The sequence below is a fragment of the Talpa occidentalis genome, unplaced genomic scaffold, assembly GCF_014898055.3.
Source record: "Talpa occidentalis isolate TD23 unplaced genomic scaffold, MPIMG_talOcc4v2.1 talOcc4.12, whole genome shotgun sequence".
NCBI classification, from domain to species: domain Eukaryota; kingdom Metazoa; phylum Chordata; class Mammalia; order Eulipotyphla; family Talpidae; genus Talpa; species Talpa occidentalis.
In genome coordinates, this window is record NW_023601212.1 from 37,766,541 (window position 1) to 37,781,627 (window position 15,087).

At 41.3% G+C, this 15,087-nt stretch overlaps 1 protein-coding gene across 1 annotated transcript in view; it reads right to left on the minus strand.

Moving 5' to 3' along the window:
* The window catches only part of YAP1 (Yes1 associated transcriptional regulator), a 105,090-nt gene extending 90,410 nt beyond the window's left edge, over positions 1-14,680 (minus strand). The window contains exons 1-2 of the mRNA XM_037505723.2: positions 13,894-14,680; positions 10,875-11,125 (exon numbers count right to left, since the gene is read on the minus strand). Of these exons, the coding sequence (XP_037361620.2) occupies positions 10,875-11,125; positions 13,894-14,403 (761 nt within the window). The 5' untranslated portion in view covers positions 14,404-14,680. The remainder of the gene's footprint in view (positions 1-10,874; positions 11,126-13,893) is intronic.
* Between the last annotated feature and the right edge of the window lie 407 nt (positions 14,681-15,087).

Genomic DNA, 15,087 nt, shown 5'->3' on the forward strand with positions numbered 1-15,087 from the left:
GAATTGAACATGCTAAACTCGGAAACAAAACTTGAATAATATATCCTTTCCCACGATCCAGTAGTTACCGTAGTTACCACCTCATTACTTCTCCGCTGAACCCCTTATTTTACAGAATAGTCTACTCATATTTTATTGCTTTTACAACCACTAGATTTCACTTCATATTCATTTTATTCTCAAGTAGTAAAATACTCATTACTCATGGAGCAAACATGTAATACCTTGAGGTAGAACTATTGTTCCCTTATATGCAGAAGCCAAGCGTTATCTTTTTTTTTAACAGTTCTAGTTATTTGAGCTTAATATAATAAACTTTAGAAAACACAAAATACACATAATCTAGCTGGCATCTTTTTTGACATGGAGTTGCATGCCAAATTAAAAGCACGCATTAATCTGGATGACTATCAACCAACAGACTGAAACAAACAAACAGTCTAAGGGAAGTCATCTGCCAATAAATACATCAAGAGCTATATACAGAATGCTGAACGAAGAAGCAAGATCTATCTCTAGCAAGTTTGTAATAGGTGAGCCTCAACAGCTTCTCCAGTAAGAGGTAGTCACAAATGACAAGGTAAACAGGATGACTTGCATCAACTCAGTCTTGAGTCCTACCCAGTCCATTCAGACTGACATATTATTCTTGCCCCAACTTCACAGAGTAGAACCAGAAAACCCTAAAACAATGCCCATTACAGAAAGCCATGGGGTCAGGGGCCACTAAGCATAGAGTAAATTCAAAGAAAACGAAGAACAAGGGAGGAAAGAAGTACCAGCTCCTCAATGCAAGTGATGCAATACACAAGATCTATGGGTCTTTTTTGAGAAAATCATCCTGTGCTTGTGAATAGTCAGGCCACTGACAGTAAGTTATGCAAATTCTTACCTGTGGTGTGATGGGCATTAACTGAAAACTGAGGAAGAGTCAGGCACACAAAGGGTTTTGTCTTCAAATGCTGAGGACAATGAATGATTTTATGTATCACTATCTAGTTATCTCGTCACCCATAAAGAGGTCTGTATCAGTTCTAACAGGAGAGTCTGCATATGCTCCAGCTGGAAGGGGTTAAAAGTGATCCCATTACATCATCTGGAGCCCATCCTAACTACAAGATTTCAGAAACATAACCTCTATCAGTCTGAACATGTGTAAAGGAAAAATAGAAACATCTGTATTTCAGCCAACTCTTCCCCAGAGTTACTCAGGAATGGTCAGTAAATTTAACTGTGACCCCATCACTGGTAAGGATTAGTTGCAGGTAGGGGCCTTGGAAATCTCTATTCAGCTCATTTCTACACTTTGCACTTGGTTATGTAAAAAACTAATTCTACATATTTAACTATGATGTATTGATTCTGTTCTATTTCTCCATACCATTCAACATTTTAATTCCTTTTACTACCCAGAAGTATCTACCTTTTGGGTATCATTTAACCCTCTCTTCTGAGTCTACAGTGCTCTGGTCTGGTTTCACACTGGTCACTTAAGATTTTTAAAAAGGGCTGCCTCTTCTTCCCACAAAAGAATTCCATATGAAGCACTTTCTACCTCATTAAGGCAAAGAGACTACTGAAAAAGTGAACCCAGAGAAAATAAACTTGAGATGAACAACAAAGGATCCTAACAAACCTCATTTATCACCTATGAGTGAATCTACTTTAACCTAAATGTAGTCTTCATGAAATTCAAACTACTTACCTCTCCATATTTAAAGGTAAAATTACCCTTACGGTAATTTTGCAAGTCATCACATTGAGGCTAAGCAATTACCAACTCCATAAAGTGAGATCTTGCCTGATACCTACCTAGTCATAAGCAGAGATGAAGTCCACACTGAAATGCCCTCTCTATAACATCTACAATAGCCTACTGAAGACTGAGTAGAGGCTATTCTTCTTCTGAGCGATCTATTAAAAGAGCACTTGCCAGGGGAAACAACCTACACTAAGATAAAACAAATTTATCTATCTCTGGGTATTAGTCTACATTAAAAATAATGACAATTACAGAATTAGCTTGGATGTGCACAAATATCTTCTCTATTCTGCTCCCAATCATATTGATAAAAACTAGGTGGGAAAAAGACAGACAAACATGATAATTCTATGAGGTCTTTAAAACCCTTCTTGAAATCTGTATGTACTAGACAAAGAACTTTAAAATGGCACACAAATGGAAATTCCTCCAGTATCATATATACAATAAGAATTAACTCTCTAGTCTCTCTACCCCTTCACACTTTTTCAGAATCTAAACTCTCTGAACAAAATTCATATACAGTCCAAAGCAAAACACCATTTTCTTCAAGAAAATCTAACACGTGAAGATATAAACAAGCAAAACTAACACTATAGACACAAATATAACTGACTATCATTTGCCTGGTTAAAAACATTTACTTACGTGTCTATTAAAAATGATCTTATAATATTTAAATCAAATCATATGAAATGGTCAAGGCACTGTTTGCAAATATACACTGACAACTGTATATAGTCAACCCAGTAATTACAAATTGAATTCACAAAAATTCTGCCTATATGCTTTTTTGAAAACCTACCACATACTCCCTTGTTTCCCTAAGCAGGGGATGGGTAAGTTATTTTTCAGAGAAATGGACCAAAAGGCTGAGGATTCTAATACCTAGCCATGAGCAGAGATGAAGTCCACACTGAAAGTCTGGGAGTAAGTCTCCACACCCATGACAGAAAGACAGGGTAACGGCAGACTTTTATTTGGAGAAACTGGCCACTACAAGGAAACATAACCAAGAAACCGACATTTGGGACCTAAGAAACCTGAAGGTCTGGATGGTTCTATCACTCTCCAGTAAAGCCCACTTAGAACATTGAAGAAAATTTTAAAAGAAACACCCACAATAATATCCTCAGAGAGATATGACATTAACACAACCATGAAATAAGAACAGTATGTTATTAAAAATAACAGGGAAGCAATGAACTCAGAAGAAATTAAGACTAATTTTGGGGGGAAAAAACTGAAAAATTAAATGTTAAAGTGGAAGGAATCTCCCAGAAATTATAACAACAGACAAATTGAAAGATAATAGGGGCAAAAGATAAGAAAGCTAAGGGATTATTCTAAATAGCGGTATTTCCATTCTGCAAAGAGAACAGATAAAACAGACTGGAAAAAATTATCCAGAAACTAATAAATTTTTCCGAGGGTCAAAGAATAATTAGGGCAACTGCATTGCAAACCTTTTAAGAAGGCACAGCTCACACTGAAGACTGAGGCACCAAACCAGGCACTTACCATAAATTTTAATCATAGATTTTAATCATCATAGAATTTAAGATGCCTCAAAGATAAAGAAAATAAAAAAACTGAAATTCCCAAGGAAGCAAATTTGGGTCAACTGTTCAGTTTAGAAACTTGGAAGTTAGAATAAAACGGGGCAATCCCTTCAAAATTCCAAGGAAAAATAACTTAATCTTGAATTCTACAACCAATTGCCCATCAAATGTCAATGGATAGAGGTATTTTTAGACATAAAAGACCAAAACAGTTGTCTACCATGTACCTTTTTTCTCAAAATTCTTGGGAGACAAACCTGCTCGAACAGTGAGCAAATCAAGAAAGAGAAAACTAGTAAATGGGGTATCCAATCAAGAGAAGTGGTTGTGCAGGGCACAGTCAGGGTGAGAGTGTAGGAAGTTTCAGCAGGACAACTCTGAAGGGCAGCCAAAAGCAGCCCTCTAGCCCAGAGCAGGAAGACAAAAGACTCTGGGAGGTGGGTCTTCAAGGGGTCCAAAAAGCAATGGAAATACAAATGAAAAAACAAGGCAATTAACAATCCCAAGAAAATAAGAAAGTTACTTGGAAAATTCATACACAGTTCAGATTCAGGCAGACAGTAGAAAGTATCAGCAATGTAAAGATACTTTAAAAAAAAAATCAAAGTAGGGCCTCCCTGGTGGCACAAGGGGTTAAGCACTGTGCTATGAAGCAATCCACAGCCTCTGCAGCATGAGTTCTATCCCCATCAGGCCAGAGAGAAACCCAGATGGCAAGGAAGACCTTTCCTGTCTCACCCGCTGCTCCCCTCAGCAGTGTATTTCGGTCTGCCTGCCTGTTCTGTTCCCGACTCTGTCTCTGGTGAATCCTCTCACCCTCCACATCTCTGGCCTGTATCCCAGCTCTTGTAAGTAATGGGAAGATTAAGGAAGTAAGTATTTGGGGCAATGCAGGTAATTCAAGACATAATAGTATTGCATATTTTATAAATATGATATTTATAATGGAGTGCAGGGATCTCAAAGGAGTTGCTGTGAATGCAAAGCAGAGAAAATGAAAAGTAGAGTGAGAATTGCTCCTTTACATTATTAGAAAACTGATGGATTTTCTAAATCTATGTATATATTACTCTCCTAAAAATCAAATTGAAATTGTGTACGATGCTATAAATACAAGTATCTTCAAATTCCCTCATTGTCAGAACTTAGATGTTTTTTTCCCTATTTCCCAAATCTCTAGTGAACATGTGTTACTTTTAAAACAAAACACATAGGGCCTCCCTTGGCACAAGGGATTAAACACTGCACTACGATGCAGTCCGAAGCCTCTGCAGCATGAGTTAGGACCCTGGCTGGCCAGGGAACCGCCCATATGGTGCAGCAGACCTCTCCTGACTCGCCCGCTGCTCCCCTCAGCAGTGTATTTCAGTCACTCTGCCTGTTCTGCTCTCCACTCTGTCTCTGGTGAATCCTCTCACACACACCCTCCCCGCCCCCTTCTCTGGCCTGTGCCCCAGCCCTTATATGCATAAATAGATAAATCTTTAAAATAAAACACATATACCTTGTTAAAAATCCATAAAATGAAAGAAGAGTAAGGGAAAAAAAGTTTTATAAATATAAAGGAACTCCATTTTCATGCTTTTACCAAAAATAAAAAGGTCCACATCAGACCCCCACCCCCGAGGTGGTAGGGTTTACTTCTTTCAGGAAAGCCTGTTCCATATGACAGTTATTTCAGGATTAGGTGAAAAGTCAAATCACAAAGAACTTTCTAGTGCACGTTCAATTTTGTGGAAGTACACAGTACCTCAGGAAGTCGTCTAAGCCTCAATCAATGAATTTGTACTAAGTTTTCACGCATGTGAAACTTCTCTTGAAATCTCTCTCTCTAAACATACTTACTATTCAATAAAGACCTTACTTTAAAATAAAAAAAAAAAAAACTCTCTCCTCACTTTAGGTTAGGTAAGCAATTGCAAAAGGGAAAAAGGAGATTTTAACAAAATGTACTCTCTCCACCAGTCCTGAATTTGGATCCACATGACATGAAGCATTTAAGTCTAATGACTATCCCTGTGAAGGAATACAGAGAAACACATACTAAAGTGAGCATCACCAAAATAAAGCACTGAAACTTTTTGGTGGAAGAAAACATTGGTATTTTATTAAAGACCCCTATTTGCATTATTCTGTTATTTTGCAACATTATTTAGACCACCTTAACATCTAGTGATGCTAAAACTCTAGTGATGCTAAAATTCCAATGAGGATTAAACTGACAATTTTTCCTTATCTAAATTATTAAAGAGAAGGGGGAAAAAAGGATCATTATAATTTATACCAAACACTTTTGTTTGCTTTTAGAGGGGGGTCAAGCCCTATGCAAATAAAAGTGTTTCCACGGTGGCAGTACTTGTTCCCAGGAAACTCAGTGCTACAGTACTTGAGCAACCAGAGCCATGAAGCAATTCTTCTTCATAAAAACAGCAACGTCCCTTTCATGGCTTGAAGTTCTGAGTAATCCTGGAATCAGAAGCCCTTTTTGTAAGAAGTGCATCGCTTAGTAACCAGAGTTATAGAACCACACAGCTCTTTAAGACCTCCCTTTATATACTGCTACTCAGCTATTATTGAACATTCAAGCCATAATTAATGACTAAATTATGCTATTACTAAAGGCTGCAAATTAAGTTTGAATAATCTTAAATCTTAACAACTGATTTTTAAAATGACTTCACTCTGATTTGCCCTAACCCTTCAGTTACACATTTTGACATCTGAAAATTAGGTTGGGTGTAGGTTCACCTCCCCAAGCATCTTAAGGTAAAAGGCAATTCTGAGTCCTATTACTATTTCAGGATGCTTCTTTACATTATTTTTCTAACTATAAAGTTCAATATGATGTCACAATTGCAAAAACTTTAAGTTTCCATGATTCAAATACTACATAAGTGTGTTTTGCTTTAAAAGTTAACATGAGGTTTTGGGGAAGAATTATTTTTTTGATTGTTAGTTTTTAAAGAAAATTAGCTTACCTTCTTGCAGCCAATAGTTTCTAGTATGTAAACATCTAGTTTGATAACTAAATATCTTTCTTAATTCACACTAAAAATACTGATTACTTTCCACAGGAAATAAATTAATTTGTCTCTGCATTCTATTTGCTCTGTCACATCCACTATCTTCCAACTGTTCTTCTGTCGCTATATTCAAGGGTTCCTCCAGAGTTTTTCTGCCTGAATCACTGTGGCACTGCGGGCCATTCTTCCCCTGGATGCCCACCCACTGAGCACAAGCAAGCATTTTTTCTGAGAGCTAAGGGCATACTTTCATCTCTCTCCACTCGACCTCAACAGCAAGACAAACAGAGGAGGCCCTCTCCTCAGCTAAGGGGAATACTCTGCAACTTAAACTGGTTTGTTTGTTGTTTACTGCAGCTTAATCAACATTTAAAGACAATATTATAAAGCTTCTCATTTTTAAAAGGAAACCATTTACTTAAGTTTTATTTAATAGAATAAGAAATCAAAAAACGGAATATAATATAGACATATTATTCGTTATGAAACTGTTCCTTTCTAAAACACCTAATTTTTATTGTGGCAACAAAAGATAGCATGAATTTGCAGTTTCCTAAGTGGGAGAAGATAAATAAGATCAAATCATAACAGTTTAAATCATCCTTTAATTGATACTTTTTTTTAAAGGCAGCTTCAATTAAGATTCTGGAGCATCTGTTTCAAAAGTAAAGAATGTGGCAAAAAGAGAATCAAAGCATTTATAGTGACCAACACATGCACAAAGCTAGTTCACTGAATGTTGGAATGCTGGCTAAGATATAAAACTGTGAATTGTTGAAATCCCTGAAAAAATACCATTTTAAACTGTGGATCAAGATATTCACTATAGCTTTTAATCAAATCAGTCACAGAAAACCTGGCTCTTCAAGGACTAAAAACACTGTGGTCACTTATTCAGAAAATGATAAATAAAACAAATTGATCTTTTAAAAGCTATTAGAGAACCGTATAAAAGTAACACAATTCCAAACTTTTTAAACCACTGGATCAGATTTCTTAAATCAAATTATATAAGGTCTGATATGTTACACTGTATACAAAAGTTCTTTGTACATGCTCATAGTTACAAGGTATTAGATTCAATAAAATAAATCAGAGAAGAAAAAAAGACTCCTTGTAACCAGAGATATTATAGAACACTAATTCAGGAAGTTATTCAGCAGCTTATAAAGAAATAGGAAGTTGTTGACCAACTACTTGAAGTAGTATTTCCTGTAGGAAAACTGTAAGACAGCTGAAGAATGCAGCAATTCTCAGAATAAAGAGAATTCTTTTTAAATAAAAGCTCAATATACAATGTTGGAAAAATTAGTTTTAACCAGTAAATTCAGTAGAAAAATAATATACAAAACACAGACTAATAAGCTTTTTTAACATATAGTTTACCATCATACCAAAGCTTGCATATGCTTTTGATAGATACAGGCAGTACCTTACTTCCACCACACCACTTGCCAAATTAAGGTATAAGTCTTGTCCAGATGATCTAAATGACCCTGGCAAGGCTTTAAAAATACTAATCTTGCCTGCCTATAATCCCTCAGTAATTATGCTACCTTGAAACACAGGCCAGGCAACTTCAAAATTCATTCATCTATGGTCTTAAGATGTTTCCAAAAGTCAGTAAGCTGTTTCCAAAGTCAACATTTCTAAGTTTTCAATCAAATTACATCACCTTGCATGTCTGGACCACTTATGGTCAGATTTCTTCCCGCAAAGTATAAATCTCAATAAATTACATACTTCGTAAGTTGTAAGTTAGTTGCAGCAAGTATCTAAAAGGTTACAGTAAGGTATAATTTTTCACTGTTGAAATGAGTGTACAGGATGCACCTAGTTCAAGATGTTCATTCCGCACCTATCTGGCAACTTTTATAGACAGAAAAAAACCGTATTTAAGTATTGACTGACTGCAAAGAGAGCCCAATTTCAAAACTATAATAAAAATGAACTCTGACAAGAGCAACTTGGCCCCAAAAGTTTTGCTTATCATCTTTGACACATAGCCAGGAAGGATATTAATCTCATTTGCCTGTGCAGTGAGCAAAAATAAGTATGTTTGTGTCAACTCATATAGCCCACATCATGGAAGTAGCTAACAAGTGGATATGAACTAATCTTCATATAACTTTTCTCCAAACTGCATACTGTTCAAAAAGCAGACATTTTTCATAACAATATGTAGTAGTACCCATCTTCCACATCAGAACTATGGGTCCTCACTATTTAATTCCTGTCAGGTAATAACGTATCCATGATTTTGCCTGCTTTTACTGACTGAGATCCACCATCTACCAGATCCATCTACCTCTGAAAGGTTTTATTCAAGAAAATTATTCAATGGAATAAAAAAAGCCCCTCATGTTTCTTATCATGTAATAAACCTACTTTTACACCTGTGCGAAAGTCCCTCAAAAGTCTTAAAGGACAGGACCTCCCTGGTGGCACAAAGGGTTAAAATGCAACCTATTAACCTATCTGCAGCCACTGCAGCATGAGTTCGGTCCCCGGCCAGGGAGCTACCCACATGGCACATCAGACCTCTACTGACTAGCCTGCTGCTCCCCTCAGCAGTGTATTTCAATACAGTGTATTTCAATCCGCCTGTTCTGTCCCCCACTCTGTCTCTGGTGAATCCTCTTCACCCTCCACAACTCTGGCCTATACCCCAATTCTTGTGTGCATAAATAAATAAATCTTTAAAAAAAAAAAAACTTACAGGACAATCATGTTTCATTGCTCCTCTTAAGTTTTTTCTTTTCCATATAAGTTTCACTCCAACAACCACTGCCTATGGTATAATTTTTGTATCATTTTGATCTGTTAATCTTCCCACAGGCTCACTCAAGTGGGGTGATCAGGATGGGGTGATGGTGGGGGGTGTGTGTGTAAACCCTTCATGAATCCACCTATATCAGAATCTTTAAGAGACATTTCTTTTCAGAGTAAAATCCACTGGAAACAAAAATAAATGCAGAAAATACTTCTTTCTGCTCAAAACAAAAAGATCATTCAAAATAATTAAAATATAGGCAGATGTTATAACAAAGTACAAAGACTAGAAGAGCATCAATGCTGATCTTTAACCTTATACTTTTAGCCACAGCAACAACCAAAGAAAACAGCCAAGCAGGCCATTACACTGTTTAAAATCCTCCCTGGGCCAGCATGTGACCCAGCAGGGAGAGGTTCAAAAAAGTACAGCCTTTCTTTTTCCTCCTAACAACCTGGTTTGTTTCCATTCCTTTTTCCTTCAAGACACATCCCTCACAGCTAGCAGCTCTTTCAATCATTTACTTTGGACGTCTGCTTGAGAACAAATGATCTTGCTCATGCAGATGAGTTTGCCAGACTTGTGTGTACTTTCCAGTCTCAGGCCCTTTATTGTTCTGGTTGAAACCTGACCCTTTGAAATGGATACCAAGACACCAGAAAAAACGAATTTAAAAAGGGAAAAAATTGCAGGAGAGGGGGCAAAAAACTAGAAACTTTTCCTATATCAAACTTTTCCCTCTGCTCGCCTCCGACATACACCTGTCACAGAACTCAACCTTATATTACAAGGTAACAATCCAACCTGAAAGATGATCAACATAAAATACTAATTAAGAAATATACAAAAAATTAGTACCATTAATTAAATTATCTGATCTGTAAGACAGATTACGTTAGTAGATTGTCAAGACAATCTACAATTTGAATTCTTTTCCACTATCATCGCAACCTTAAAATTCTGTAAGCAACATTTCAAAAACATCAATTTCAGTATAATTACTTTCAGTTAAGTTGTATACACTTTATCCAACAAGTCAGATAAAAATGTTAAGATCTTAAAAATTAGAGGATAAAATTGTTTCTGCTCAGCTTTAATAAAATTTTACCATTTTGTTAAAAAAAGGCCAATAAAAATAACCCAATGACCTTTTTGTTTTCCCAGACTGCTTCTCAAACCGCTACTTTGAAAAATGTTTGCCACTTAGTGACTGAATATAAAACCTGAAATTTTGTATTTATCATTACATTTTGGGAAAAAACTGGTAATTTTCATCAAACTACAACTACAGAGCTTACCATTTCACATTTTAAAATACTGTAAAATTAGACTTCCAAAGACGTCTTAATTTATTTTGGTGATTCATCTCTAGCAATAAAATATCCATTTTAAAAGATATATTTTATAAAATCTTGGTAGCCTTATAATTCTCACAATTTGAAATTTGTCAGGGTATTCCTTCAGTTTCGAGCCAGGCTAATGAACAGATTCGGCACAAATTCAAAATGAGAATATCCAAACTGCCACAAAGAAAAAGATTATTTATTAAAAGGCTCTCAATCAATCAAGCTTTCAAAATATTACAAGGTAATCAGGTCATTCCAAACAGGAAAAAAAAAATTGTGGGGGGAAAAAAACTTAGCTTCACATTAGTATTAAAGAAAAAAACATGATGTATTAAAGAAAAGACATGATGTTTCATGTCTTTACTCTCTTTTCCAAACTTTACTTTTCTCAGAAAATAATCTACTTACTTTAAGAAGTATCTCTGACCAGATGAAGTCTTGGCCATCTCCCAGCCTGCCGGCAGAGGTACTTCATCAGGTATCTCAAAAGAAGGTTGTCGGAGGTGCTGAGCTGAGGGTGTGGCTGCTGGGCCAGAGACCACTCCTGTGGGAGTCAGGGTTCCAGGAGACACAGAGCCCTGCGTCAGGGAAGCTGGGGAGGAATGAGCTCGAGTGTGCTGAGGAGTCAGGGCTCCAGCAGTGCCTGTATCAGTACTGGCCTAGAAAGGAAATTAAAGTGAGAATTTCTTAAAAATGATTTTTAAAGAGTCCCTTAGAATTTCCTAGACAGATGTCTGCTTGTCATGAAATTCTGAATGCTAATGACAAATTTCAACATTTAATATTTGGCACAGAAGGATACAGGTTTGCAGACAGACACTTTTAAATGACTTATGTAATTTAAACACATACTTTTACAAACACTTGTAGTTTTATTTAACAGTACATCTGAGTGAATTTCTATCTACTACACAGACACACTTTCAACATCTTTTAGAGACAGATAATACAGAATGAAATATTCTTAAACTAATAAATGCTGAATTTTAAAAGCTGATTTGTAAAAGGCCAAGGCAGCATGGGCACTACTCCAAGCTTTAAAATATTCCAGGTATAGGAATATAATTAACTATGTATCCTTGTTTTTAAACTAGGTTTTACATAGTTAATTTTTTTCCTAAGCCAAGCCCTAGACACAATTATCTTTTTTTCTCACTGTGCACACATGACATCCAGTCAGACAACTTTTAATGAATGCAGAGCCATCTAAATGTTCTCACAAGCCATCTCATGAATGGAAGGAAAACCCGACCATATACTCTATCTAGACAACAAAGATATCAACAGTTCAACAACATTATGACTTAAGTACTCACACACACATAGATTACAGCTGTGTACCAGTAGGAAAAACTTGTACTGAGACCCCAAATATCTGGGTTTCAATCCAAACTGGCTAGTGTGGCAATAATTTTGATCTCTGTGAGCCTGTTTTTTTATGATGGAAAATGTTAAGTATGTGGGAGTGTGAAGAGATGAATTTGTATCCGTAAGTTTGTGGATAATAGTATTTCACAACTCATTTTCATACAATTCTTAAACTGATATAATTATTTGAATTTCTTAATTAGATTTAAGCGTTATCCAAAAAAAAAAAAGTTTGAATCTCTTAGATTCATTCATACAGGAGGCAAGGAAGGGAGTCTGGAAGCAATCAGCTGGGACATTTATGCCTTCCAGTCAAATGGTGTACATTTTCTAAGTTTCCAATCACGTTAATTAGAATTAGAAAATCACTGGCAGAAATAAAAGCTAAACTTGGAGATACACAACATTTAGGTAAGAAACTTACTAACAAACAAAATTATAGTATATTATGAGTAGTATGAATCCAGACGGCTGGCTAAAAATCTTACTACTTATTTTTTACTTATTACTGCAATTACTTACTACTTTTCAACTGCAATTCTTTTTGGCATATAGATACCACAAAATGGGAGATTCAACTCCTACGTGCCCTGTACTTTCAAGCAGATTAAGAACTACCAGCAGAGCTGTGATGTCTGTATGGTGGATGCAATGCCAACACATTTAAACACACAGAAACCCACTTGGAGTGGTCAGAGAAAAAGGAACACTAAGTCTACCTCTTACAAACTGAAGATTTTAAAGAAGCAGCTTAATTGTTTTTCGTTCCTGCTCTTCAACCCGGGTTTTGTTCGCGAGTTTGAGTTTTTCGGAGTTCCAAAGCCCCTTGGTATGCAACAGGCGCACTTACAACAGGCATGCAAATGGGAAGGAGAAAGGGAGTGGGGGCGAGAACTCTTCCTTCCACTCAAGTTACAGTCCGAGTGGACCAACTACATCGCAGTATTTGGAAAACCAATTAACTTTCGGGCAAAGTTCCTACGCTGAAGTTTAGCCAGAAGCAAGTTCTTTAAGGAAAAAAAAAAAAAAAAAGGTGGGGGGGGTTAAGAAATAAAGAAAATAAAAAAAACACACTAAACAAATCTTCTGGGACCTGTCGGAATGTTAACACTTTCATAAGCTTCATATCACTGTTGGCTCAAGTCCACAAAATCACCAAACAGCCATGCTCATATCCTCAATAAGAGTGAAAAAGCAATGGCGAGCCTCGAATTAGTCATCGCTTCCCAAACATCAACTTTTAATCACGGCAGAACTAGGCAGGACTCGGCCTGTGAGTCAACCTGCAGTGTATTATCAAAGGCTTGCGTTAAAACCAGGGCGCTGAAAGCGCTAGTGGGTCCGGCGCAACGCGGGGGGTGGGGGGGGGGTGGGGAGCAGCCTTCGGGCGGCCTGCAAGAGCCCCCGCGGGCGAAAGCTACTCGCGAGCCGCCCGAGCGCCGGCCGGAGCGCTGGGGCAGCGGCGCGGCGAAAGCACCAACTCCACAAACAACTTCCAGGAAAGTCTGGATCCTGTGTTCAGCCCGAGCCCGGGCCCCAGGAAAACACACGCTTTCAGGAGGGGGAGGGGACGGCGGGCGGGGGAGGGGGCGAAACGGAGCGGCTCAACCCCCACCCCTAATCTACACTGGAAAACAAGAGAACAATTATCCGCCTCCCCCGGGGACCGGGGGGGCCCAAGAGGCTCCGCGGGACAGGGGGCCCCGGGCCCCACTCCCCCGCCGGCGGCCCCCGCCCCCGCCCCCGCCCGGCCAGGCCCGGTCCGGCCCGCCGCGCGAGCGAAGGTGCGGAGCGCGGGAGGCGCGCGCATTGTGCCAGCCCCCCGCCCCGGGAACCCCGAAGAGAAAGAAAGGAAGGGAAGCCCGGGGCAGCACGCTCCCCGCTGCGGCCGCCGCGCGGAGGAGCTCCCGGGAGAGACACAAATCTCGGCCCCGCACTCAGCCTCCCGCGGGCGCCGCGCCCCGACCTGCCCCGCCCCCACCCTGGCCTTCAGCGCCCCCCGCCCTCCCGCCCGCGGGCGCCCCGGCCCGGGGCCGCGACGGGGCGGGGGCGCAGTTACCTGTCGGGAGTGGGACTTGGGCTCCGGCGGCTTAAAGAAAGAGTCCGGCAGGTTCCGCAGCCTCATGGGCAAGGTCTGGGGCACATTGGCCGTCTTGGGGTTCATGACGGCATTGAAAAGCGCCTCCAGGTCGGTCTCCGAGTCCCCCGGACGTGCACGATTTGGTGCCCGGCCGGGGGGGCCGGCGGCGCCGCCTGGGAGCCCGGAGGGGCCGGCTGCCCGGGGCCGGACGGCGGGCCCTGGCCCGGGGCGGGCTGCGCGGGCGGCGGCCCTTGGCTCTGGGGGGCCGGCTGAGGCGGCGGCTGCTGCCCGGGATCCATGGCTTCGGCTCCCCCGACGCGCACCCCGACAGCGGCGAGGGCTCCGCCCGGGCGCCTCGGCTCGACGCGCCGAGACGGGAGGAGCGGCGAGGGGGAGCGGCGAGGGTGGTGGGCCGGGCGGCGCGGCGGGAGCGGCGGGGGCGGCGCGGTCCTCGCTCTCAGGCCCGGGGGCTGCGCCGCGGCCCCGCATCCCCGCCCGGCTCCGCACCCCGCGCCCGGGCCCGCGGGTCAGACGGCTGCGCCTCAGGAGGGGCCGCGCGACGCGGCCCGGCGGCGCCGGAGAACTTTGGGGCCTTCCCTCCCCTGACGGCCGGCGAGTCGCCGCTCCCCTCCCCCTCTGGCCTTTATTTCCTTTTCGTGTTCCTTCCTTCCTCCCTTTCTTTTCCCCGGCGGCGGCTGCGCCCGACTGAGACAGAAACTCGCCTCAGACGCCCAAACTAAAGTTGAGAGAAGCGCCCGCCCGAGCCGCACGCCGGCTCCGCCCCCTCGCGGCTCTTCCTTCCTATGCGCGCCCGCCCGCACCGGATCCGCCGCAGCCAACTTTCCCGGCGAGTTCCTGCATTCCTGCCGCCGCGCGCCCGCCGCCCGCCACGTGACCGCCCGCCCGGCCGCGCTCCGGGGGAGGCCGCGAGGCTCGCGGCGCGCCCGACCGCCGCTCCGCCGAGGCCGGGAGAAGTCCGAGGGGTCGCGGAAAGCCGCGTCTCGCCCCCCCGCCGCAGCCCGACGGCACCCCCGGAGCCTGTAACCAGCACTGGATTTAATCGGAGTCCGACTTTTAAACGTCGGCTTGGTTTCCCCCACTTCTTAATATACCCCCCAAAAAAGTAAAAGAAAAGAAAAATCCCACTTCGAAGGGGTCAACAGCCATGTGAAG